The sequence below is a fragment of the Lonchura striata genome, chromosome 13 (assembly GCF_050655825.1).
Source record: "Lonchura striata isolate lonStrDom1 chromosome 13, ASM5065582v1, whole genome shotgun sequence".
NCBI lineage: Eukaryota > Metazoa > Chordata > Aves > Passeriformes > Estrildidae > Lonchura > Lonchura striata.
This window is the reverse complement of record NC_140715.1, coordinates 6,060,609-6,085,538: the sequence shown is the minus strand read 5'-3', so window position 1 is coordinate 6,085,538 and position 24,930 is coordinate 6,060,609. Positions and strand designations below refer to the sequence as shown.

Below are 24,930 nucleotides of genomic sequence, written 5' to 3'. Positions count from 1 at the left end.
CTCTATGCTTCTTTCCCCCTCAAATTCTGTAAAAGGCTGTGTATACCCAAGCCCCAATTAGTACAAAACAACTGAAACAAGTGTACAGGGCCCCAAAATTATAATTATAAACCCAAGTGAGTCCAACCTGCTGCAGAAACTTTGGCCACACAGAGCCTGAAAAGAGAAGAGCTTAGTTCAGTGACTCCCTGTGTGCTCCTACCCGGCTGTCTGGATTATTCACTGGTGCCACAGGACCTCGTTTGCCATTTTCTCCCCTCCAGCCCTGCCTTTGCCAAGAACCCCTGAAGTTCTGCCAGTTGAGAACATCCTGTTATTTGGCCTGTTATTTCATGGTTTTCAGTCCTGTTCAGTTATTTCATGGCTTTCAGCACTGTTCTCCCTGACCTAGTGCTATCCAACAGGGACAAGACAAACAGCTGGTCTTCCTTTCTGGTCTTCATGCCATCAAAAATATGGCATGTAGACACAAAATGTATAATATTTTTGGCATAACTTTTTCAAACATTTGACATCAATCTTTCTATGAGACTAACATACAAGACCTTAACCGATTTGAAGCAGTATGGAATGCACTAGAGCACAGAAATAAGTGTTTAAGAATATTGGAATCTACTTTTAATGGTTATTGACAGACATCAAAATAATACTAATAAAATCCTTAAGTCATAAAATGGATTATAAACAGATTTTACAAACCAAAGCATCATAGTTCATGCATCTTAGCACGAGACCTTTCTATAATACAAGAAATATTCTCCTGTCTGGAAAGCACAGATAGACAGTAAGGATAAAGATAAAGAAATGGGGGGGAAAGGTCCCTATGTTTCAGCTATATGAACAAGACAGCCTGTACCCCTCTTTGACTTATGTCAGCTGTATTTTAAAAGGTTCACTGAAGAAAAGAAACCACCAATCCTGTACAGGGCACTTTCACTGCCTGTACCAGCCATTCTCTTCCATTTGTCTTTATCCTCTCGACTGACTCATGCTTTTCCCCAAGAATACCTTTGAATCACTGCCTACATCCTTCAGATTTTCCAGCTTAATTTCCTTTTCTGCTCTCAGCTCAGTTCTTCTACCCTGGTGCATCATTAACTACTCACTGGTGTGCCAGTGAGCTGATTGCAAGAAACACTGGAAAGAATTACGTCTGGGGTAAGCAACACATAAATAGCTGGTGTTTGACTTGCATGTTGTTCCCCATCTGCTTTTGATGGCATTCCATCACAAGCTCTGCCTTTATCTCAGAGAAGCTCTAGCAAAACACAGCGTTCAGCTGGTTGGAATCCCCCAAGGCAGAGAGGAGCCAGCCAAGGGACATGGAGCAACACCGTGTCCACGGCCCCGCTTTTTGTGTATTTTGGTAAGACCTGATCCCAGCACAGCTTTACTTGGCTTCAGCAAGTGCATGCAGAACCACCACTCCTGCCATTCACACAGCAACATCTCCACCACACCCAGTCTGAGACAGCAGTCCCACACACGAGCACAATTCCCCAGGAACACTCAACATTCCTCCCCTGGGGAAATCTGCAGCTCTCTGTTCTGAAAGACTTCAACATTCCTTGATCAGCACATATCTTGAGATCGCTTTTTCCTCTACTCCTGCAGATTGGCACAGCCTATCCTGTATACACAATATCAATCATCCTATTAATCACTTACAGAGTTTAGTGTCTAAGTGAAAGGTTTCCATTTCTGTTATTCCAATTACTTGCACCATGCCCTAACCTTAAGAGAAACATTCCTCACGAAGTTCACTCTGCTCAAACCATAACTGCAGCCTCTGTTTTAAGAAACAGTGTTTACCTTCTGAACATTTGCTTTTTCCAACGTGCTCTGCCTCAAGACTTATCTGCCATTTGAAGAAAAACAGACTAAAACTGTGATGAACTATGTAAAATTTCCTCCTCCTGTTCACAGTAGGTCTAATGCTGCTGCAAAGCAGCAGATTGCCACAGGTTACCCCATTAGTCAATTAAACTTTGTGACTCTGAAGTTACTGAACTAATGCAGACATTAGTGGTTTACAGCTGGTATTTGTGGGCAACATAATATTTTATGTTTCCTTTATAAAGTTTGGCAGCTGATTATGGGCTCACTAGTGGGTTTCAACTACAAAGAGCTAAACCTTAACATGTAATCTTGGTTGGCTTTCAAACACATCAGTGTTCAAAAGGACTCTTGGAACCAAACAGATTTCTTGGAAAAGAAATCTCTGTGTCTAAGATATGAGGAAAATAATACCATGCAGGCAAATTTATTTATATTTCACTTCAACATGTATCTATGTCCAGAAATAATTTTACATAATATTCTTATTGTGCAGAACTCCTGCATTTTGGGTAGTATATGGGGCCAAGAAGATCTTGAATCCTACTCGACACATCTCTCCCACAGGACCAGCTACTACTCTTGGTCATTTCACATTCAAATAAGATAGTCTAATCAATTAAAATATCTCAGAAAACTCCATTAAGGAATACAGGTATCTTCTGGAGTGTCAGCAGCAAAGTTGATTATCACTCCATTAAAAGAAATCAGAAATGACATCTATACCAGCTTTGGTAAAGCTCTTGACATTAGGTCTGCCTTGTTAATTTATTTTAGCATAATTTTTAGGATAAAGCATGCTAAGAACAGTGCAGCTAGTGTTAGCTTTAAGAAAACAGACATGGAAGGAATTATTTCAGTGAGAATAGAAACATGAATTGGACTAGAATGGTACAAGACATCATGAAAGTGAGTTCAGATGAGCTATTAAGGGAGCTTTACTCATAAACATGTCCTGCTATGTTCTAATAACAATTTAATTCAACACATATTTTGTAGATGCTGAAGACTGAGTCACACAACGTACACATTTATTACAAACAGGGATGCTTGGAGCAACTGGAGCAAATCCTGTCTCATTGCAATAATTCCTCTGAATTGCTTCATCTTTCATTCTTCTCTAAAGACAATCAAGTGAATTTAAGACAGACTTTTCAATGTCTTGAAGCACCAACATTCCCAGGAGCATGCCAGGAGTGCACAGATTTCCTCTGCTACATTATTTAAATTTTGGTTGATAATTATTCTGTCCAGCCACTCAACTCTTCCAAAACATCCGGACGCTGCCTCAGCCCCCACCCTCTTCTTTGGACCGGATGAAGTTCATGACTGGAGAAGTAAATCCAGTTGTCTCTTCACACTTTGTGCTTCATCCTTCTGGGCTCCCCAGCCTTGGCAATCGCAGCCCCCCATCCCGGACAGCTTGGAGCCTCCCTCCCCTCCCTGATGCACCAAATCAGGATTGACTCTGACACCCATCACCCCCACAACCAGCAGAGCAGCTTTTAAGAAGAGCCAATAACAACAGCAATCAGATGCTGAGGTCTTGCACAATCTTCAGCTCAGTAATTCTGTAGGTATGTATAAATAAAATATCATATACAACACTCAAATCCTTTTACATACAAGGACGCAAAAATTCAAAGCAACACCACTAGATTGCAGCAAGTTCCTATTGTAGTCAGAGGTTATTTTGCTACCATCTGAACCCCTCTCTCTCCATTATAATACCCAAGATAATCTGGATAATAAAGTTTGGGCCCTCATCATAGCTGTGAATCTTAAACATACCCAAGTCAATCCCTAACTTAACTCCTCAGCATCTTCAAGACTCTGGGTTTGTGGTCCTTTAATCAGCTGCTCATTTCAGAGCTCTGGTTGCCCAGTTGTGCTTCTCCAGGCAAATTGAGAAGCCAAATTGAAGAGTCTCACTAAAGCACAAACCAGTTCTCTCTCCAGCTCTGCCATGGTTTGGTTTTGCAGCTCTGACACACGGGCACAAGTTCATGGGCACACAAAACACACTCATTCTGATGTTCTTACTGCAAATGCTGTGTTTGCTTTAAGACAAGGTTCTATTTTGTGCTTTAAACAAAACTCAATTTTTTTTTTTTCTGATCTGAAAAAATACCAGACTTCAGGCCTAATTCTGTTACCTTTTGGTCAAAAAAGAAATTGCCGAAATTTAGTTCCCTTTTAGAAGGAACACAGTTGTTGCATTTGGTTAAAGCCACTTATTATCAATAAGTGCTCAAGAACAACAAATTTGCTCTGTTTCAGAGAACTCTCAGGTGCCCATCTGGCAAACAGTGACATTCTTACCACCAACCTGAAGATCCTTGATGCCCAATAATTTCATGGCAGTAGCTGATTTTGCATTTCAGTGACAAACACAAGTCCTAGATGAGCAGTATTCTGAAAAATATTTCTTGTCTAATTAATATTATTTGTCTTTAACCTAGGACAACATTACACAAAATGAAAATCCATGGAAAACAAAACCAACCTGCCATCTAAGGAAAAGGAACACCAGACTTAATTGCAGTCCTCAGATATTTCTTCATTTACATGAATAAAGAATTCAATAAGAGCAGTAGGGAAACTGTATTTAAGGAAAAATGAACTGCCATACACTTCAAAAAACAGCTCTTACCCAAGTTAAACAGCACTAGGATTCTTTCCTGTCCAGCTGCTTCCTAAGTAAGGTAAATATTCATTTCTAGTCACAGAACCTCAAACACAAAGTTGAGTTTCTGTTCCTGTTACATTTTCAAAGTGGTTACCACACACCAGTTCAAAGCTGCACGCATTTGTGTCACAGCAGGGACAAACAAATCAGCCCAGAACCCAACACTCTGAAAGGAATCTTGATTCAACCAGCACCCCATAATCCACAGGGAAGATGAATTTCTCTTCACCTCATTTTTTGTATTTTTCAAGAAGGAATGCATAAAATTTGTGTGTCACAGAACAAAGCTTAGAAACTAATAAGAGCCTCTCTTGTTCCCTCTAAAAACAGGTCAGGATCCAACACACCATCTAGAATTCCCATCAAAACAAACCTCACCTGGGACATGATTCATGGGACTTCCAAATGTTCATGAAGAACAGAAGAAAAATAATTTTCTAAGAAATTTAAGAGCACCTGTTTTCAAGTGACAGCACACATCCTTTGCTATGATTAATCTGTACCACATTCCAAAGGGTTTATTTTAAATGGCAAGTCAACACTGAAAACATGGGAGCTAAAATCCAAGTGATAATGAATTAATCCAGATTCCTGGCTCTAAGGAGTCACTGGTGTTTTTCATTAGCCCAATTCCTCCATGTAACTAAAGCAGCCCTCACTCCTGAGAAATAAGGCCTTTTCTGTGCCACTGTACTGCTAAAGGACTTTGTCAGCCCAAAGCATCCTGAGTGGCAGCTGAGTCATCCCCTGGAAGTTTTTCTGTGCTTTGTTTTCCCCATCCCCATTCTCCACCCCAGCTAACACAAAGCACCTGAGCTGGAACAAACCTGCATTTTCCACAGCAATGCATTTTTTCACCTTTGACCTGGCTATCTCTTGCACTCCAGAAACATAAAGCCACGAGGAAAACCTTCTTGATTTTTAGGGAAGCTATCTGCAGGGCTGGAGGTAAAAAGCTGCTCAGTAAAGCCTCCCCTCTTCTTCAGGAGTGCTTTAGTTCTTGGTTTGGGAACACGCTAAAACCAGGACCAGGAAAGAGACAAAAATGCACTCCCATGTGTGAATGTACCCACACAGCAGATTCTGGCTGCCCTTTCCAGTCTTCACACACCCAGTGTCTGTTTTATTGTTTTAACCATTTTCCAGGATTTCTGCTGTGCAGCTAATTTTCTTTAATGGGTATGAACTGCCACCAGCCTCTTAACCTTAAATGACCATAATTCCCAACAGAAAGCACTTGGCAATTCTCTCTTTTGCCTTCAATCCAAGAACTTCAAAGTTACTGTGATAAACTACTCAATTATAACGCTATCCTGAAGCCCTCTGGCAGCACAATCTGCATATCTTCAGATTGAACATATTTTCATCTCAAGTTTTGCAATGCAGGAAATGAATTCTTGCGACTGGGTTTTATGAAACACACAAATTCCACTAGTTTCCAAATCACATGGGCAAGTATGAACATCACTTCTTAGGAAAGACAAAAACTTCAAAATCAAATTCAGCTGAGGTAATTCCAATTTTTAAAAAATAGTACATTTCATCTCTCTAAGATTTAAGTTATTTCTTTCTTCTTATCAGCTGACTTCACAAAGGAGCATGAGAATTTATTTTTATTTCTATTGATCTGTAGAAAGACTGGCACTCTCTGAACCTTTCACATCATTTAGTTCAATAGAAGAAAAATATTCAAAGCCCTCCCTCTGAGAGGAAATAAACCCATGCAACAACCACAGGTGGGGTACTGCACCAGCAGGAAGATGCTTTGAAGCAAATTCTCCTGGAGTCCCACTGTGCCCCAAAACTCCAGCAGAGGTCCTTGGAGCAGCAAAAGCCACCTGAACCACAGACAGAGGTGGTTCAGAATTTGGAAGAATTCACTGCTGCCTTGTCCTGTGGGTTTTTGACAGCCCATCTGCAACCCTGGGTCAGTGTGGGCTCTCAGGACAGGAAAGAGACTCTCAGGAAGCTCTCTGATGACATTTGAACAGAGGCTGAAACACCTGGGTTTGTTGAACTTAAATTAAAGAAAGGTTAAGGGGAGATCCTACTGCAAACTATAAGCAGCAGCTTGGAGACTGCAGATCCCCTTCCCTGATCTGCAGCAAGAACAAGCCACAGGTGGAGAAACATTAAGAGAGAAAAAACAAGCCCTGCTACAAGCACCAGTGCTGGCCAAATATTCTGCATCGTTTCAGCAACAAGAACTGCACAGACCCACACAGAAACATTGGGATCCAGCACTGTGCACATCTTATACAAGAGTAACAACCAAATCACTATTCAACATTTCTGAATTTTTGCTGTAGTTGCTGGATACCACGTGTGTGACCCTGGCTAGTTTCAGTCCTCAGGAAAATTTAAATAGCAATTAAACAGCCACACAATAGTTGGAGTGTGCAAATCCCATGCTGCAGTCCATCATAGTTTTGTAACACACCTACACGACAGCTTTTAATTCAAAAAAGGTTAGATCCTCTGCTCTGATTAGAGAAAGCTTTCAGGTATGAGTCAGACTGTTTTCTTTCTGTCTGAACAATGAGAAAAACGGACCTTCGAGGTTAAGTGCCCTAATTTTGTGAATAAGCTGTCCACTCTTAAGCCCATTACAGTGGTGCTGGGTTAATAACACACATTAAGTGTCCAAATGATCTGGAACTGCTTGCAGACAACACACTTCTGCCCTCATCCTTATAAAAATAAGAAAAAAAAATATTTGGCAAATTACAGATGTTAAGAAATATCCAGGAGAAAAACCCCTTCACTTTTTGCAACTTGTGCAGTTGAATTCCAGGCTGAATTCCCTACAGCAGGCTGCAGTGGAAGTCACACCAAGGCCCACAGAAAGCAGCATAATGGATTGAGTAATTCAAATATTTTGCTTCTTCCAAGGAAATACATGTTTGTCTCAGCCTGCAGGAATTCCTGTCTAATTATTAGAGTGCACAGGTTTTATTATCCACAAAAAGGAATGGTTATGCTGACAGCATAATGTTTAACAGTACATTTTACACTCCTGTGTCCTTCACCTCTGTCCCCAGAGTCCTGAACTTGCTCTTGATGTGTTCCAGATCTGCTCTGGCAGTGTCACCTGTGCCCTGGTGAAAGCAGAGACACTGCAGGAAGAATGAGAGGGGTGGAGGCTGTGCTGGCACTTCCTCTTGTGCCAGTGCCCAGCTGGGCTAAAGAGACACATGGTGACGGAGCTGAGCACAGGAGGGAGAGCACAAACAGCACCCAGGGGTGCAGGAACACCACCCAAACCTCAAGTGATGGTCTGAGCAAAGCCAAAGCTCATCTGGAGCTCCAGCTGGCAAGGGTCACCAAGAAAAGCTCCTGGCAGTGCATCAGCTATAACATAATTCACAGAATGACTGAGTTGGAAGAGACCTTCAAGATGATCGAGTCCAACCCATGCCCTTGCACCTCAACTGAAATAATATAACAATAAACAAGATGTGATGGCTGAGAGACAGACTGAGGTGCTCAGAGCCTTCACCAGCACAGCCTCCCATGTTCCTGTGCTCAAGAGGAGAGGAACAGGCAGGAGTGGCAGAGGATCAACTCAAACATCCCTGACCTGAACAAGCCTGCAGGAAGGCAGGACACAGCTGCTGGTGCAGACATCAGGCTGACACAGCCCAAACTCACCCTGACACCTCCAACACAGGCAAGGATCACCTCTGCCTTGAAAAGCCTAAAAGCACAAAATGCAAAGTGCAGGCTGCTCAGCAGCAGCCTTAGTTTGGCACTGGAAAAGTCACTGAAAATAATACATGGGGAAATTTCTGGTTTTCAAGACCCAAACAGACTTTTTTTGTCTGAATTCCATGTTCTGCTTTGAGGACAGGCTGAACCAGGAGACATCATGAAGTCCCTTCCAACCTTAGTGATTCCATGGTTCTACATTTTCTGCAAAGGCAAAGGGTAAAACAAGTATTTGTTGCCTTTTGTTTCAGGGTGAGTTCAGGGAATGGCAGAAAACTTTAAATATGAAGCATAAAAAATAATAATAATAGATTCTAAAACACAGCTGCTACAGAAACTTGGTTTAATATGAAGAAGGTAGGATATGCACATCATAAAGAGGAGCAAGTACAGTTCTGTGTCAGGTTAGCTCAAGCATCATTTTAATTCATACTAACAAATGAACCCCAGGGTTAACAATTGCACATACAAAAGGTCACTCTTACTTCTCTTCAATCCTTAATCTTGTTTAGCCATTCCTGCTTAACTCCTCCAACTGGAGCTCTTCGTTCATGTCCAGCAGGACCAGCAGGTTACACGGATTGCAGGTGCTCAGAGCAGCCCAAAGCTCAGACTGCCACAAAGGCACAAATCACACCACATCAGGCTTTCTCTGGGTCATATTTTCACTCACCTGCCACAGGGACAACACCACCAGGATATCAACAGAGATGTACCTGTGCTCCAGTGTTTGACACTTCAGGACTCATCTGGACAAAAAGCATTGCTGCAAACTTCAGCAAAACACGCATTGCTTTGATTTTGTACTTCAGTGTGTGACTGAATAGATCACAGTGTTTGGGTGCTCTTCACTAATGCAGACAAACTGATATTTCAGACTTGCAATATTTCACACCTGCTCCTCACTGCTGTAAATTCGTGATAACTTGGAAAGACATTCCACGAACAAACAAATTATTTTGGTGAAGCCTGGCATGAAAATCAAGCCTTGATTTCATCACCCTGCTCACTTTCAGACATGCACAGACTAGAAACCCTTCCCAGATCTTTTCCTGGAAAGGTAAGAGAGATCTCTGTTTATGTTTGGGGTTTTTCTTTTTGTTGCTGTTCAGGGCTTTGGTTTTTTAATGTAAAAAGCATCCAGTTTCACCAAGTCTATTCATTCCTAGCATCACCACACTGAGTGTAACATGTCTACAGAGGCCACTGAGGAGCAGAGGAAGCCAAAATGTTGCAATAAAATGCGTAGGACAGTTTTAATATGTAAAATGAATTTTGAAGGAAGGGTTGTATTGACTTGATGTTAGCAACCAGATGTTGCAACCAATTTACAAGCGATTTTCTTCACTCTTGAGTAGACTCCCACCTTCCTTGTCCCCCATCCTCACCCCACTTTTGGATTTTTACTTGCTGCAGTAAAGCTGAATTGATTTCACAGTGTTTGCTAAATGAGCACAAAACTCAAGTTTTCCTAAAGCCTTTGCACAGAATTCTGATGTTTCAAGTTACTGAAACTCCTCATGCTTATAAAACCACTTTGTACTAACCCTGCTGCATACATGAGGGCTATGGAAGAACCAGCTTGTAAATTATCTGTTCTATAAAATGAAATTAACATTAACTGGGATTAACTGGGAACAATCCATTTTCATCTTCTAAAAAACTTCATAAGCAATTAGCTAAAAAACTTTCCAAAATGGGAAAAAATGAACATAAAACCAAAACCAAACCCCACTAAATCCATAAGACACTTCTGATCGCTCCTTATCTTCTGCTGCCTTTTCACATGTTATCTATTAAAACTCAAAGCTCCAAAGGATCATTGGGCTGTTTCCTACACTTTCACATTCTTATCTGAGAAACTTATATCCAGATGTGTGTTTTCATCTCTCTGAAGAACCAGCCTTTCCCTTAGGGCCTTATTTCTCAGTATCTATTTCCACTTCTGGAAAACAAGTTCTCTTTGCTGAAGAATTTCCCTTCCATAATTTTTTTTTTTTCACCTCTTTTTTCTGGTCTCTAGCAAACCTCCGTGCTGCATTTCTCTAGGCATTTCAGAAATGCACAGTTGCTTCCCTGTGCCATTGCCTCACAAGGAGCTCTCCTTTGTGCCCAGCTGTATTCTCCAAACCCCAGCTCTAACCAGCTCTACCACTTCAGGAGGATGAGACTGCCAGGGCCTCCTCTCACACTCCACAACAATTTCACACAAGCTTGTGACCCAGAGGCTCCCACATTGCTCAGTGATGCTGTAACCACTGCTGCCCTCCCCAAAGAAAGATGTTTCGTCCAGGTTTTGCCAAAATCAGCATTTCAAAAAGAAAGTTCCTCATATAATGCCTCCCCAGTCTAAACAAAACCATCACACAGACAAAAGACAAAGTTGGAGAAAATCCATAAGTAAAGTTCCCACTAAAGTCCAGGCAAAACGTGCTTCAGGACAAACAGGAAGGCACAAGACACAAACTGCTTTCTGGACTCATCTTCCCCCTGCTGAAATTTCTCAAGAGTCATATTTAAACAACACAACTGCTTTAATTAAACAGTGCTGTCCCCATAGCTGTAGACAAGCAGTACATACATATGCAGGATTAGTTTAATGGGCTGGATGTCCTGTGATCACATCTGTTCTGTGAACTTTTCATGCTACACACTCTACCCTAAACCAGAGAGAATGGGCAGACTGCTGTGTGCTGTTTCCTTATTGGGAAAGCAGAAAAATCATTAATGCAAAGTTAGATTATATTCTTACATAGGGAATGTATAACAACGCAGGATTTATTTGTTCATTCACCTTGGATAAGACAGCACATCCCAAGGAACACATTATAAAATTCCAAGGAAGACTCTTGCATTTTTGGACAAGCCTTTTGTAATCTTCAAAGGAAAACTGAAGTTAAGGATTTTAATATTTTCTATTTTGGGACAAATTGTGGAAAAAACTCTGCCAAGTAAAGTCAAATTTTTTCATTAGGTTGGTATCTTGTAACATATGACACTGCATTTAATGCTAACACCCAAAACCCTCTTAGGCAGGCAGACAGCCAAGTACTACTTCAACTTAAAAAGCTGCTAAAATATTTGAAGAAGTGCTCAATATTGCCCAGTGCACACCCAGAGAAAATGTCAGAGATGACAGTTCAGTAGGACAGTTTTGTTAAACTGCCTTTAAATATTTGGTTTTACTCTGACCTGAGAAAGTGAGGAAGGCTCACAGCTCATGGTATCATTTGAAACTTTCAGGATTATTTATTGGGTACACCAGTAATAGTTCACAGTCTACTAACATTTGTATTCTGCACCAGTTAATTATCACATTCTTACCTGTCACAGGAGAAAAGGAAAAAGACCAATGGAAAAAAAAGACCAAAGACTCTGGAATAGTCCCCTAACTATCTAGCATGCACCTTGCTTCTGCTATCAGAATGTTATCTTCCAAATAGTTAAACACTTCCCTTTTGACACATTTCACAAAAAAGTTGATTTCCACACTCTTCCCCTCTACTCTGTCCCCCTACAGTGACATAGCCAACCTTGACAGAATCCAGCTCTTGAAACAGAGTTTGGCAACAGACATTAAAAGCTGCATTTGATTGTGCAGTGATTTTGGAGATCAGAACCTCAGCTCCACTAATATGAAATTTATTACAATTTCTGTTACCATCCCTAGAAGCACCCTTACAATAGCTCAAGATTCCTTCATATTGAGCACTGTGCAAACAAAGATTTCCCAAGGGATTTTCTGCAAAGAAAAAAGAGCAAAGGGATGAAGACAAGCAGATGAAACAGAACAGGTGAGTATGGGAGGCACGTTCCTCAATCCAACACAGCCTAACTTGCACTCTGTTTTCTTAACTGATATAATTAAAATTACAGTCAATTTTAAGTTTTGTAAAACAAACTGCTGGTTTTGTTTTTTTTTTTTTTTAACAAGGACTGTTCCTCTGAAGAAACAACATCAGAATGGAAGGAAAAAAGATAATAAATCCATCAGAAATGGAGTTCAGCACCATCCTCCCCATATTTTCTACAAGCACACTGACAGGCTGCTAAAAATGGGTTACTGATCTCCCAAAATCACTGACCTCCAGAGCAGTCTGCCCTCCCCTTTATTAGAGTCCTGGCTGAAACAGAATTACCAATCTGTCTCTGTAGAAGCAAAGGAGCAGAGAAAACATCCTGAACTGCAGGCAGCTCCTGTGTCCTGTGCTGTGTGTGACTGCTGGGATGCAGACACAGCACAATGTCACCACTGTGTCCCCACACCACAGAAGAGGGGCAATTAATTCCCAAATACAACAATAATTCCAATTAATTCCCAAATACAACATTAATTCCTATTAACTCCCAAATACAACAATAATTCCTATTAATTCCCAAATACAACATTAATTCCCAAATACAACACTGCTGCCCCAAACCACACTGACTGTGGGTGCATGGGGCAGCCAGTGAGGCACCAACAGGGACAATGTGTCCCAAAATCCTGCACTCCAAAAGCATTTACAGGTGTTTGAGAGTTCTCATCAGTACCCTAGCACTAATTCCACCAAGCTGATCCCTCTCCAGGCAGCTGAAGCAGGAATAAAGGCAGGCACAGGTAAAAATGAACTGCTAGGTCACATCAATTTTATATTCAATTTAGAAGCAAATTCCAGATAGATTTTGAAGACTGATCAATGGAAAGTCAAGACCAGACCAGGTTTAAAACTGAGTTTTCTGCCTCAATTTAACTATACTCTTGTTTACTGTAAATTCTCCCTTCACCAGTGACAGCAAAGCAGTTTTGAAGCAACAGCTACAGTCTCATTTCTACCTGAGACAAAATTAGGGTCTTAGAAAAAGAAGTCGATCGCAAATAGAAAGGTAAAAATCTAATTAGAAGCTCCAGAAATCTATCAATCATAAGATTAAAATCATATATTGCAGCCATCCAACAAATGGTGTAAAAGCAAAATACAAAAATTTATTCTGACAGAGACAACTGACAGAACAGATTCATTTAGAGAGGAAAAAATAAAAAAAGGCTGAAAATAACTGGCAGAGGTAAGAATCTGCCTCTTAAATTCTCTTTTCTGTGGAGATGGCCTTCAACTCAATCTCGCATTTACTGAGTACAGAGCACAGACCTGCTCCCTTATCTTTGATGTATTTAATACCATTAGACAAACTGTCAGTTGCTTACAAGGCCATTTGCTAATGGGGAAGAAGCAGTTCTTGCCATTAACAAGATCCATTCAAGATTTTAAATGATGATATGTCTGTCTAGAAAACACTGAAAACAGACTTGGAAATAAAGCATTACAGATCTCTGGAGAAAAGACTTGAAAAATACTGAAAACAGAGCCTGGGCCATATTGCTACCCAAATATGACTGGAAGCCAGCCTTTTCTTATCCTGAATATGACTTACACAACAAACAAAAAAGCAGAATTCATTTTGCTTTACATTGGCAAACTGGTGAGCATAAGAGGGATGGGAGTCACCCCAGCAGTCCCAGATCAAAATCCATATTGTGTTATGCTAAAGCACTTCAATCAATGAGAACTTCTGGAAGCTTCCAGTGACCTCAGCAGCAGAAAGGAGCCAAGGACTGCTGGAATCCTGGATGCTGAGAATTTTAAACTTTCTGTGCTGAAAGGCACAGACCCACAAGTAAACACTGCATTTAACCTGAGGCTGAGGAGAAGACATTTAAAATTGATTAATAGCACTGGGATTATGGGTGTGTAGTTGGTTAGAAGTGTGTAATATCACAGAGTGGAAAACTTAGAGTTTATGGTTTTAGAATATAGTAATACATAAGAAGCATGATGGAGGTTTTAGGGTGGAGACTGTTCTTTGCCTTCTTCTTCCTTCTGCATGGGTTTGGGTGATGATTTGTAATTGGACAGAAAAGTCCACATTGAAGGCTTCAGAGGATCAGTTAAAAGGTTAAAAGGGAAAATAATCTAGGTGTCCTTTCTTAATCAGATAGTTTAGTCTTAAAAGACCTTGTAAAAAGAGAGACTTAACCATTTTGTGCCTTGCTAATGAAAGACTTTAGAACTCATGGCTGTGAAGCTGTTTCTCTGATAAGAAATAATCAACACCTGAGTCCAAACATGAAACTCTGTCTTAAGTGCCTTCAATCCCAACCTCGACAGAGGTAGAAAATAAATAAAGAGAACCCACAAAGGACAGGAGGCACATTTCCACCAGCCTGTCCCTCAGACCTCACAAGAGGACAGGGAATAAAACTGACCTCTGAACACCACAATCCCCTGAAGGAACCTCTGCCCCCCGTCCCCTACAGTCAGCCATTCTCCATCGTGTTGCCAACATCATTCTTCTTGAAAAAGCTTTGCCCTTTGAGGTTCACTTTGGCTTTGCTCCCCAAACTTATCTTCCTTCCTCACCTGAAGTTAGAAATTTGCTGTGCCTCCTCCTCCTCCCTGAGGAGGACAAGTATCCCTGTTTTGCCCTGCAGGATGGAAAATAAGCCCAAGAGGAAAAGAGAAGCCCCTTCAGAGAGCTGTGGGACCACAAATGTGTGAGTGGATTCCCACAGGTGATCCACACTGTGGGAAATCAAGCAACAAAAAACTTTAACAAGGGTTTTGGGAAAATTAAGCTTCAAGTCATTTGGGCTGTTAGTTCCTGAGAGAGAACACGTCCAGATTTAAACCTTCTGACTGGTCTCTGCAGTAAACAAACTCACTTCTTTACATGCAGCCACTGAAATTACTCACGGAATACCCTTATTAGAGCCAAGTCCTTTTCCCCTATTATCATTACCCCCAAACACCTTGTGAGATTTCTGTAAAAAAATCATTTTTCTCTGTTCTGTGGATATTGAGGAATAGCCTAAATACTCTTTAAAACACAGACAACAAATATCAGAAGCCAATGTCCATGCAGGACAAGCTACTCTTGTTTTAAACACAGCTGGAAACGTTTGTACCCTGGCAGTGACATTCCAAAAGATGACAGGTAGTTCCCACTACAAAGGTCAAATGACCGTGTAAAACACAAGGAGTTTTATATAACTATAGTGCCAATAAAAGAGTATGAGGATTTACTTTTTTTACTGGCCTCACATCCCTACAGGTAAGTTATACATGTATTATTGGCTACATGTTTCCCCAAACCCATACAGTGCACAAATTCCAGCGATATAAAAACAATATTCACCATCTGCATTTTAGGACTTCCCAAAAGACAACAGCTGCTCTTTAGAGGGGCAACTTTCCTTTGGCCTAATTTCCTTTGCATGAATCAATACTCAGCTGCAAAAGTAAGAATATGAATAAAAGTAAATAGTCTCAGAGAAGCTCATTAAAAAGTTCTGCAGGAAGTAGCCTGGTCTCTTTCATCTCAAAATCTAATCCAAATTTGTGCAAATAAATACAGGCAACATGACAATGGCCACTACTTGCTTCTGCAGCTACCAATTTACAACAGCTAATTCCATCCTCCTTCCTGCTCCCATCACTTCAAAACCACATCACAAATTTAATAGCACCAGAATGACCCTACCCAGGTTTGTGCCAACATCCATTCAAGCACTACTAGTCAGAGTTACATTAGGAAAGGGAATTTTCCCCATAAAATCAGAGAACTCAGCTGAGTTTTCCCAGGATCAGTCCCTCCAAGAGCAAGATTTCCAAGCCAAAGCCACGTATATCCACTTACTGACACATGACCTAGGGGAAAAAAAAAATCTGAGAAATGCTCCATGCAAGGTTTTGGAGACAATTACTACAAACAAATGAGTGGTAATCCCTAGTGGGAAGAAGTCTAGAAAAGCAGAATGTCAGTGTAAGAGTCACATAATTATATTTGCATGTGTTTAACATCACCTTCTGCAGGAATATGGAAGCATTCAAGACAGGAGCTTAGATTTAATTTGGAGACAGAATTGAGGAAGTTGAAAACTTATTACAAGCCAGTGCAACTTCAGCAGCTCCATGCACCTAGGCCAAAACCACCATAATAATATATTTGTGTAACAGAAACCCCAGACCACATGAAAACTCAGGAGTAAGCAGATGACTAAGCTTCTAAATTGCACCTAAATGTGGACACACTCAATTTAGCTGCTCAGACAAAGCACAGAACAGATTGGTCCTGCAAGCTTTATCAATTTAGCAAGGTAAAGAATCCTCCAAATTAAAGGCAAAACAAAGCAATGACTAACACAGGAGAGCTATCAATTAAACAAGAGCCTAAGCCACCAAACAAACTCATCAAGAACTCAAACATGCTTAAATTCTCCAAAGAAGCTTTTATACATATGTAACGTGCTGCTAACAGACAGGGAGATAACCAGGCATCAATGGGAGGAAAATCACAAAGGGTCATGCTTCACACCCAAACAGGAGGCAGACACTGACCCAGAAGACTTCTGAGCAGCTTCTCAGCATCACTGGCTCCTTTCAGAGCTGAAGAACTCAACTGGCAGGCAGGTGGCTTTGATCTGTTCACTGCATTTATGCATCATCTCCAACTAAACGTGGCTATCAGCATTACTAAATGTTATAAAGAACCACATGTAGGATAGCCTACATATATAGAAAACATATCCATTGAAGGAAATTTTATAAATAATCACATCCAAGAACTGAAGCACAGCTAAGAAAGTCTGATTATGGGAGTTTGATGGAGCAATCCTAAGGAACATTTTAGAAAGGTAAAATATTTGTAAGCTATTTGGGATTCTTGTGGATGTGCTTACATATCCTTAAATTTTCTTCCTTTATTAGGTCAGAATGTCTTATCAGTAGCCCAACTGAAATGTAAGAATCACTGTGCCCAGTCCAGAAGTTATCTAATAAATTACCAGATTTTCTCCAAAACACAAAAATTCTATCAATTTCTCTTTTTGGTAAGGTGCTAAGCTGCTCACAAGTCCAGAAGTGATCAGTAAATACTAACAAAAACCACAAGGGCAGCTCTGCCATCCTGTTCAAGGACACCTGTGGAGCATCACATTCTGCAATAAGAAGAAATGTTGTAAATATGGAATATCATGGTTATCCTGAGCATTCATTCTCCAGAACAAGCATCACTGGAAGTTGCTTCTGGAAGTGACCAGGATTTGCTTCACTACTTATTTTCTCCAGAATGAGTAATTTCATTGTGCAGCAGGACAGTTTTCACCTCTTTCTAGCTCTTCATGAGAGGTGAACCAAAGCTTCCATCTCAACCACATAATTAGAAGACTATCATAGAATGAAATAACAAGGGAAAAACTGCAACACGAACCTAACGCTACTTGCTATATTTGCAAAGTTCCTATTAAAGATTAGTCTATGTAAAAACTAAAACTAGAAGTGTGGGATTGTTTTATAACTCTGTTTCTGTGATCATGGGATAATCTGTAGATTTCCTTCAAGGTAGAAATCACAGGTACAAACCTACAGACCTTCAAAGTGTTCAGGAAAAAAAAAAAAAGAAATCAAGCATGCATCTAATTTCTCCTGAAGAATCAGTAATCAAAGCTAGTTCATTTAATAGACCTTCCCAATAAGAAATTCTTTTCCCCCTAAAGATATTTCCCATTGTTTCCTTAATGTTATATTTTCAGTTTTCCTGGGTTTCATATTAACGCAAATTTGAATAATATTTAACTTGGCTCCATTAGCCCAAACAATCTGTAACATTTGTCCAAACATAATTCTAAAAGAGTTGGTGGCAAAATATTTTAAGTGGTGCCATTAGATCTTTCACTAATTAAAGCAAAAAGTTTCCGACTTGAACAGGTATGTGGAATTTTTAGCTCAGGAGAAAGCAGAGAGAAATAAATACTTTTCCAGAGAATAATAGTTTAAAAGGCACTTCGTGTGTGGCCATCAAGAAACTTGTTAAAATTATTTTCCCAACATATAAACATTTCTCCAAGATTAAAAATATTTTTGTGATTCCAGATATGATCGATTTGGTTTTACTTGCATGCTAAACATACTAGTAAGAAGATTACTCATCAACCCACTGTTATGTCATAAATAGTTGCAGGTTGCTGTGGAGCACAGGGAAAAATGAGATACTCTGATATATCCTGTGGCTGACTGATGTTTCATGTATGAGCAGAATTTAGACTCGAGAGGAATGGAGTCTTTTTCCCTCTACTTACATCAGAAAACCCAAGTTGGTACAATTAGTAGAAATCTAGATTTGAAGAAAGTGATACAAGCTTTAAAACAGTTGTAATAAAGATGCTGGTAAACACCAGAAAAACAGTGAAAGGCTGCTCACAAGGGACTGACAGAAATGAAAACTGAAAACAGTATTTAAAAGACAGATTAAAGCGTTACCACATGACCTTCTGTATCCTATTTCCACAAGGTTTCAGCCACTGAATGATCCAACAATACACTATTTATATATGTAAAAAAGCCCCAAACAAACCCTCCAACACTGCTACATTTCACATTTATCAGTGGTGGTATCTCTGAGGTTAAATGTTCAAACTGAATATTGTGAAATCACTACTATTGTTCTTTTCGAAGCCATTAATCTAAAATTTAAATCTGTAAATAACACCAACAAGAACAAGACCAAGACAGTGATTATGCTCTCCTTCATTCTTTTTAACACTTAACCTGCCAAGGCCAAGAGCCTTCTTCTGGCTCAGCTTCCTGAAACAGGCAAAGAAAGTTCACATCTCTGTGATGTTTCTTCTTGCAAATGAAACCCAGTAACAACGTTAATTCAGCCCTCCTAAAACTCCAGCTACAACAAATTACCGTTTATGAAATGGTTCTCAGGTGGCCAACTAACCTTGTGCTTGTGAATCATTTTAATCTGCAATTTAAAAACCTAATTCTAGCTTTTAACTCTTTAAACCATTCACACGCCTCACCAGTGAAGCACACAAACCACCCATGTTATCACACACACTTGGCATGCTCCCCTGGTACTGGGTTGTTGTGGGGTCTCTTGTTCCAGATTTGGGGTTTTTTTGGCCCTCAATGTCAGGTTGCTACCCACCAATTTTAGAGTGCACGGTTTCAGGCACAGAAATTAAGGTTTCTATAGCACTGACATCTGAAAGCTATTGCTCACACAGCTGAGGTTAAAAGGAGAGCTGATATGGCCACAAAACATTAAAGGTTGTAGAATAGTGTAGTGAGAAAGCTGCATATTGCTATCATTTAAGAGCTCTCAGTGCTATAAAATGCATTTAGAAACAGCCAAGCATTCTATAAAATTTCATTCTGGGACAGGACTTAGCCTTTAGGAGCGCTCTTTGCACACAAACTTTGTTTGCTTAGTAACCTCATCCAGCTTTCTTCCTCGGAGGAAAAACTGCCTGAGAATTTGAAGTTTCCCTAAGTCTATGACCCAGAAGGAAATAAAACAGGAAGTCAGGCCATACAATCTACAGCATTTGCTTACAAAATTTCAAAAACATTTTAAGTCAGGGGCTAACGCACCAGAGGCACAGCTGAGTGCGCTCTCCTGGGGTCACCCCGGAGCGCCGCGCGGAGCCGGCCGGGGCTCTGTGCAACATCCCCCTGGACGTGTCCCTCCAACATCCCCCCCTGGACGTGTCCCTCCATCATCCCCCCCTGGACGTGTCCCTCCATCATCCCCCCCTGGACGTGTCCCTCCATCATCCCCCCCTGGACGTGTCCCTCCAACATCCCCCCTGGACGTGTCCCTCCAACATCCCCCCCTGGACGTGTCCCTGTAACATTCCCCCATGGATGTGTCCCTGTAACATTCCCCCATGGATGTGTCCCTGTAACATTCCCCCATGGATGTGTCCCTCCATCATCCCCCCCCGGACTTGTCCCTCTAACATCCCCCCTGGACGTGTCCCTCTAACATCCCCCCTGGACGTGTCCCTCCAACATCCCCCCCTGGATGTGTCCCTCTAACATCCCCCCTGGACGTGTCCCTCCATCATCCCCCCCTGGACGTGTCCCTCCATCATCCCCCCCCTGGACGTGTCCCTCCATCATCCCCCCCTGGACGTGTCCCTCCATCATCCCCCCCCTGGACGTGTCCCTCCATCATCCCCCCCTGGACGTGTCCCTCCATCATCCCCCTGGACGTGTCCCTGTAACATCCCCCCATGGATGTGTCCCTGTAACATTCCCCCATGGATGTGTCCCTCCATCATCCCCTCCGGATTTGTCCCTCTAACATCCCCCCTGGACGTGTCCCTCTAACATCCCCCCTGGACGTGTCCCTCTAACATCCCCCCCTGGACGTGTCCCTCTAACATCCCCCCCTGGACGTGTCCCTATCTCGCCCGGGGCATTCTCTGAGCTGTGCCATCTGCTATGCATTAAGGCACGTCAGAGACGCCGTCCCCTGCACCGGGCGAGTGCCAGAACTCTATCAGAAAACTCAACTTTACTTTCAGCTCTCTCCCTAGGAACTCACTGAGCAAGTAAAAACAGTCAGCTCAAAAACTCCCGAGAACTTACAATGCAGGGAGATTTGCTATGAACACATTCATTATTCTCCGTGCTCCCCACAGCGTTACGTTGCTATCATAAACCCTGAGGCAGATTAAAAATTGAATACCCAGCTTCCCCGCAGCAGTTTAAAACAGAAATTAGAGGCTGTTTAATGTGAATTCTCCATTTGAATTAGTTTATGGAAGCAGTCGGTTTTCCACGGTGATGAAATCACCATGCTGAGAAAGTAAGGAGAAACTGCTACCAGCCGCCAGGTGAAAACATCCAGGTTTCTAATTGCATATTAAATTGGTGTTTGCACTGACAGTGATTACAGCCGGGAGCACTCCAGGTACAGCTCCGAACTCCTTTTCAAGCAAGTCGCTGCAAAACCCGATCGGGAGGCAGCTGAAAGTTACCGTGAAACTCTGAAACCGATCGTTTGTACAAAGACACGGCGGCAGGAGCGCTGGAACCCCCGAAAAGCTCCTCCCCTTCCCTCCTGAAAACATTAATCCGTGCTGGACGGCTGAAACTCCTGTTACCAAGCGCTCTGCACTGACAGGCAGGTGTTGGGAAACTCGTCCCAGGTGTTCCTACAAGTGCTCGAGAAGCCCTTAACGGTTTGTACTTACAGTCTCTCCGCGTTCCTGGGAATATCCCTCGGCACAGTTTTCAGTCCCAGTCCATGACAATCCACGTTGGAAGCAATACACGTACACTTATGCGGGCATCCTCCAACAGGCATCCAACTCACGGAGCTCCAAAAGCTCAGGATGGTTCCAAGGCACAGAAACGCATTTCTCCCACCAGACAACATGGTTCTCGATCGCTTCGGTGGGTATAAAAGTGAGCGCTAGCAGCCGGCCCTTAAAGATGAAATGCCTCTAAGAAAAAAGGGAAAAAAAAACAAGAGGCTCTTAGTACAGCCCAAGGGAACCCACCACTGCCATCATCGCCGGAGCACCAGCAAAGCTTCAAAGGCGCCCGAGAAGGTCACGTTAGGTGGAAGAAGGTGGGGAATTGCCTTTCGGGCTCAGGTTTCTTTCTGTTATCTACGAACGGTACCAGAAGGCAGATAGTTTAACAGAGCTCGAGCCAGATGCGTCCTCAGATGAAAGAGAACCCGGGAGCAGAGGCAAACACACACAAAACATCCATCAGGAGCGGCGGCAACCTCCAAAACAGCCTCCTCCGCTCTGCACCGCCCCACCTGGGCCGGGCAGGTAACCCGCGGAGGGGACGGCCGGGGCTTCGCAGCGACCCCTCCGCCGCGGGCCCGCCCCGGCGCGGGCAGTGCGGGGCCGAAGGGTGCCTGAGGCGGGTGCGCGGGGCTGTGCGGAGCCGAGCCGGGCTGCGCGGAGCCGAGCCGTGCCGAGCCGTGCCGGAGCAGCGCTGCCGCCGCCGCCGAGCGCGGAGCGGGGATGGAGCGGGCGCGCCCCCCCCGCCGCGCCATTGGCCGCCGCGCCTGACGTCACCGCCCGCCCGCCCGGCCCGCCGCGGGTTCGGGACCCGCGGGGACCGGGACGGGGACGGGAGAAGGAACAGGAATAGGGACGGGGACAGCGCGGAGCGGGGCCGGCCCGGGGACAGCGCGGAGGAGACTCGGCGGCGCCTCCCAGCCCCTGCTTTCCCCGCCCGGCCCCGCGGCGAGGGGACACGGCTCCCGGAGCGGGGGCGAGCCCCCTGCCCCAGCCCCGGTTCGGGTTTCGGGAAGGAATGTGCGGGCTGGAGCCCGGGAACGGGCGCGCAGCGGCTCCGCGCTGCCTCTGCGGCCGGGGAGGCTGCGCCGCCTTTTGTTGCCCGCGTTCGCTCTCCCCGAGTACCCCCTGGCGGCGGCTGCTCGGCCGGGGACACGGGGACAGCCGGGCTGTGCTCCGGGACACCGCCGGGACACGGGGACAGCCGGGCTGTGCTCCCCGGATAGTGCCGGGACACGGGGACAGCCGGGCTGTGCTCCGGGACACCGCCGGGACACGGGGACAGCCGGGCTGTGCTCCCCGGATAGTGCCGGGACACGGGGACAGCCGGGCTATGCTCCCCGGATAGTGCCGGGACACGGGGACAGCCGGGCTGTGCTCCGGGACACCGTCGGGACACGGGGACAGCCGGGCTGTGCTCCCCGGACACCGCCGGGGACACGGGGACAGCCGGGCTGTGACCCACACACACCACCGGGACACGGGGACAGCCGGGCTGTGCTCCCGGACACCGCCGGGACACGGGGACAGCCGGGCTATGCTCCCCGGACACCGCCGGGGACACGGGGACAGCCGGGCTGTGCTCCCGGACACCGCCGGGACACGGGGACAGCCGGGCTGTGCTCCCCGGACACCGCCGGGGACAGCCGGGCTGTGACCCACACACACCGCCGGGGACACGGGGACAGCCGGGCTGTGCTCCGGGACACCGCCGGGACACGGGGACAGCCGGGCTGTGCTCCGGGACACCGCCGGGGACAGCCGGGCTGTGCTCCGGGACACCGCCGGGACACGGGGACAGCCGGGCTGTGCTCCGGGACACCGCCGGGACACGGGGACAGCCGGGCTGTGACCCACACACACCGCCGGGACACGGGGACAGCCGGGCTGTGCTCCGGGACACCGGCACCGTCCCTGTCCCGCCCCAGCCCGAGCGCCTCCCGTCCCGGGGTTCCGCTGCGGTCGCTGCTGAGCTTCGAGCGCCGAAGTTCAGCACCAAAAGTTGAAACGTGGAAAAATTTGCCTAAGACGAAAGCAGGGTCTCTGCACACGGTGATCCTGTTCTGATTTGGTGCGGTTTAAGGCTCAAATATTTTACCTAAAGAGGGCCAAAAAAGGCAGCGCACCCCAAAAGTCCTAGAGCACTGGGAAAATGGCAAGTCCTGCCACAAGGCATTTTTTTTAGGTAAGTCTTGGCCCTTTAGCAGGAAGGGTCACCCCCATAGGACGCCATACACACAGTGACCTCCTGACACAAAATAAAGCTGGTGTATGAACATCCACCTGTTTCAATAAACCATGCTTCTTATTTCACAAACTTCAAAATAGTTCAAAAGAGAGGTTTATGACTAACTTACTTGGGAACACAAGTAATCTGTTCATTATCTGCATCACAAACTTGTGGTCCATGACTATGGAGACTAGGTTCTGATCCTGTGGGTAAGGAAGTTTTCTACAAGAATCATGGCCAGCATTACCACAAAACCCTCACAGCACTCCAAAGATTTGACACGGCTAAGTTACATTAGGACTCGGGTTCTCAGGTTGTGCCCAAAATGTGCTCTCAATTTTTTTCTATAAATATTTACTATATTAAGTGAAGGGCTAGCAGGAAAATCACTGTAAGATATTCACCACAAGCTATGGATATAGCCTTCCAGATCCTAAACAACCTCTTCATTTCTGGCAATGTTTTCTTCATGTTTTGATTATTGAAGTTTGGAATTACCCGACGCATTCCTGCCCTCCTGGATAGCTGTTTCTGCCCAAACCAGTGAAGTGTCCCCCCCTTCACAGCCAACAAAGCAGCTACTTGTCTACTGCCTTCTGTAACAAGCAAAGATTTGGCACTCAAGTGTCTCCCTGTGAAGGCAAATTTGTCAAAGAACACAATCAAGACCACAAGTTAACCTTCAGCTCTCCTGGTCTTTGTCTAAAAAAAAGCAAGAAAGTTGTCTTTCTCATATAAAAGTGAATTATTTGCATATTTGCATTTACACCCCTCACATGAGAGCCCAAAGCTCAGTGCAGTGGCCCTTATACAGCAGCATCCAGCCCTGGAGGCTCAGGGGCAAGTGACACAAGGGGTGAAAATGCTCAGAGGGGCTCAGCTGTCACCACTTGGGCTTTATGCTGCTTCAGAAAGATCAGAAAACACTATCCCCTCACCCATCCCAAATCCACAGAAACCAAAAGTTTGGGAAGGCGTTCATCACCCCGGCCGGATTCCCCAAATTGACCTCTCCTTTCCTGGATCAAAAGGCAGAGGAGAACGACATTGACCACCAGCGTGAGCAGAAGGAAGGGGCAAAGCCCCAGAGCCTGTCCAGCCTCAGGCTGCCCAAAGCAGCAGTGATAACAGCCAGGGGCCCGAGGCATGTCCCTCTCCTTTTCCCTCTCCAGAGGCCAAGGCACAGCCAGCTCCAGGCATGTCACCAACACTCAGCACTATCTATTTGAGGCCAGCACCCTCCATCAAGTGTGAGCCTACAAGAGATCAGCTCTTGAACAAGGAACAGCTGGTTCAGACCAGGCAAGACAGAAATTACACTGCTTAGGAAGACAAAGTACTCACAAAGCTCTCAAGTCTCCTCTGCACAGACGT

General features: G+C 44.2%; 1 protein-coding gene across 2 annotated transcripts in view; it reads right to left on the bottom strand.

Annotated features, from left to right (window-relative positions):
• Window positions 1–22,024, bottom strand: part of SLIT3 (slit guidance ligand 3) — a 482,119-nt gene extending 460,095 nt beyond the window's left edge. Inside the window, exons 1-2 of one of the 2 annotated variants that reach the window (XM_085591180.1) lie at window positions 21,694–21,831; window positions 21,261–21,510 (exon numbers count right to left, since the gene is read on the bottom strand). In XM_085591180.1, coding sequence (XP_085447306.1) covers window positions 21,261–21,445 — 185 coding nt within the window. In that variant the 5' untranslated portion in view covers window positions 21,446–21,510; window positions 21,694–21,831. Of the gene's footprint in view, window positions 1–21,260 lie in introns of both variants that reach the window. The other variant, XM_031506039.3, reaches the window with a different exon arrangement.
• Window positions 22,025–24,930: the final 2,906 nt, after the last annotated feature.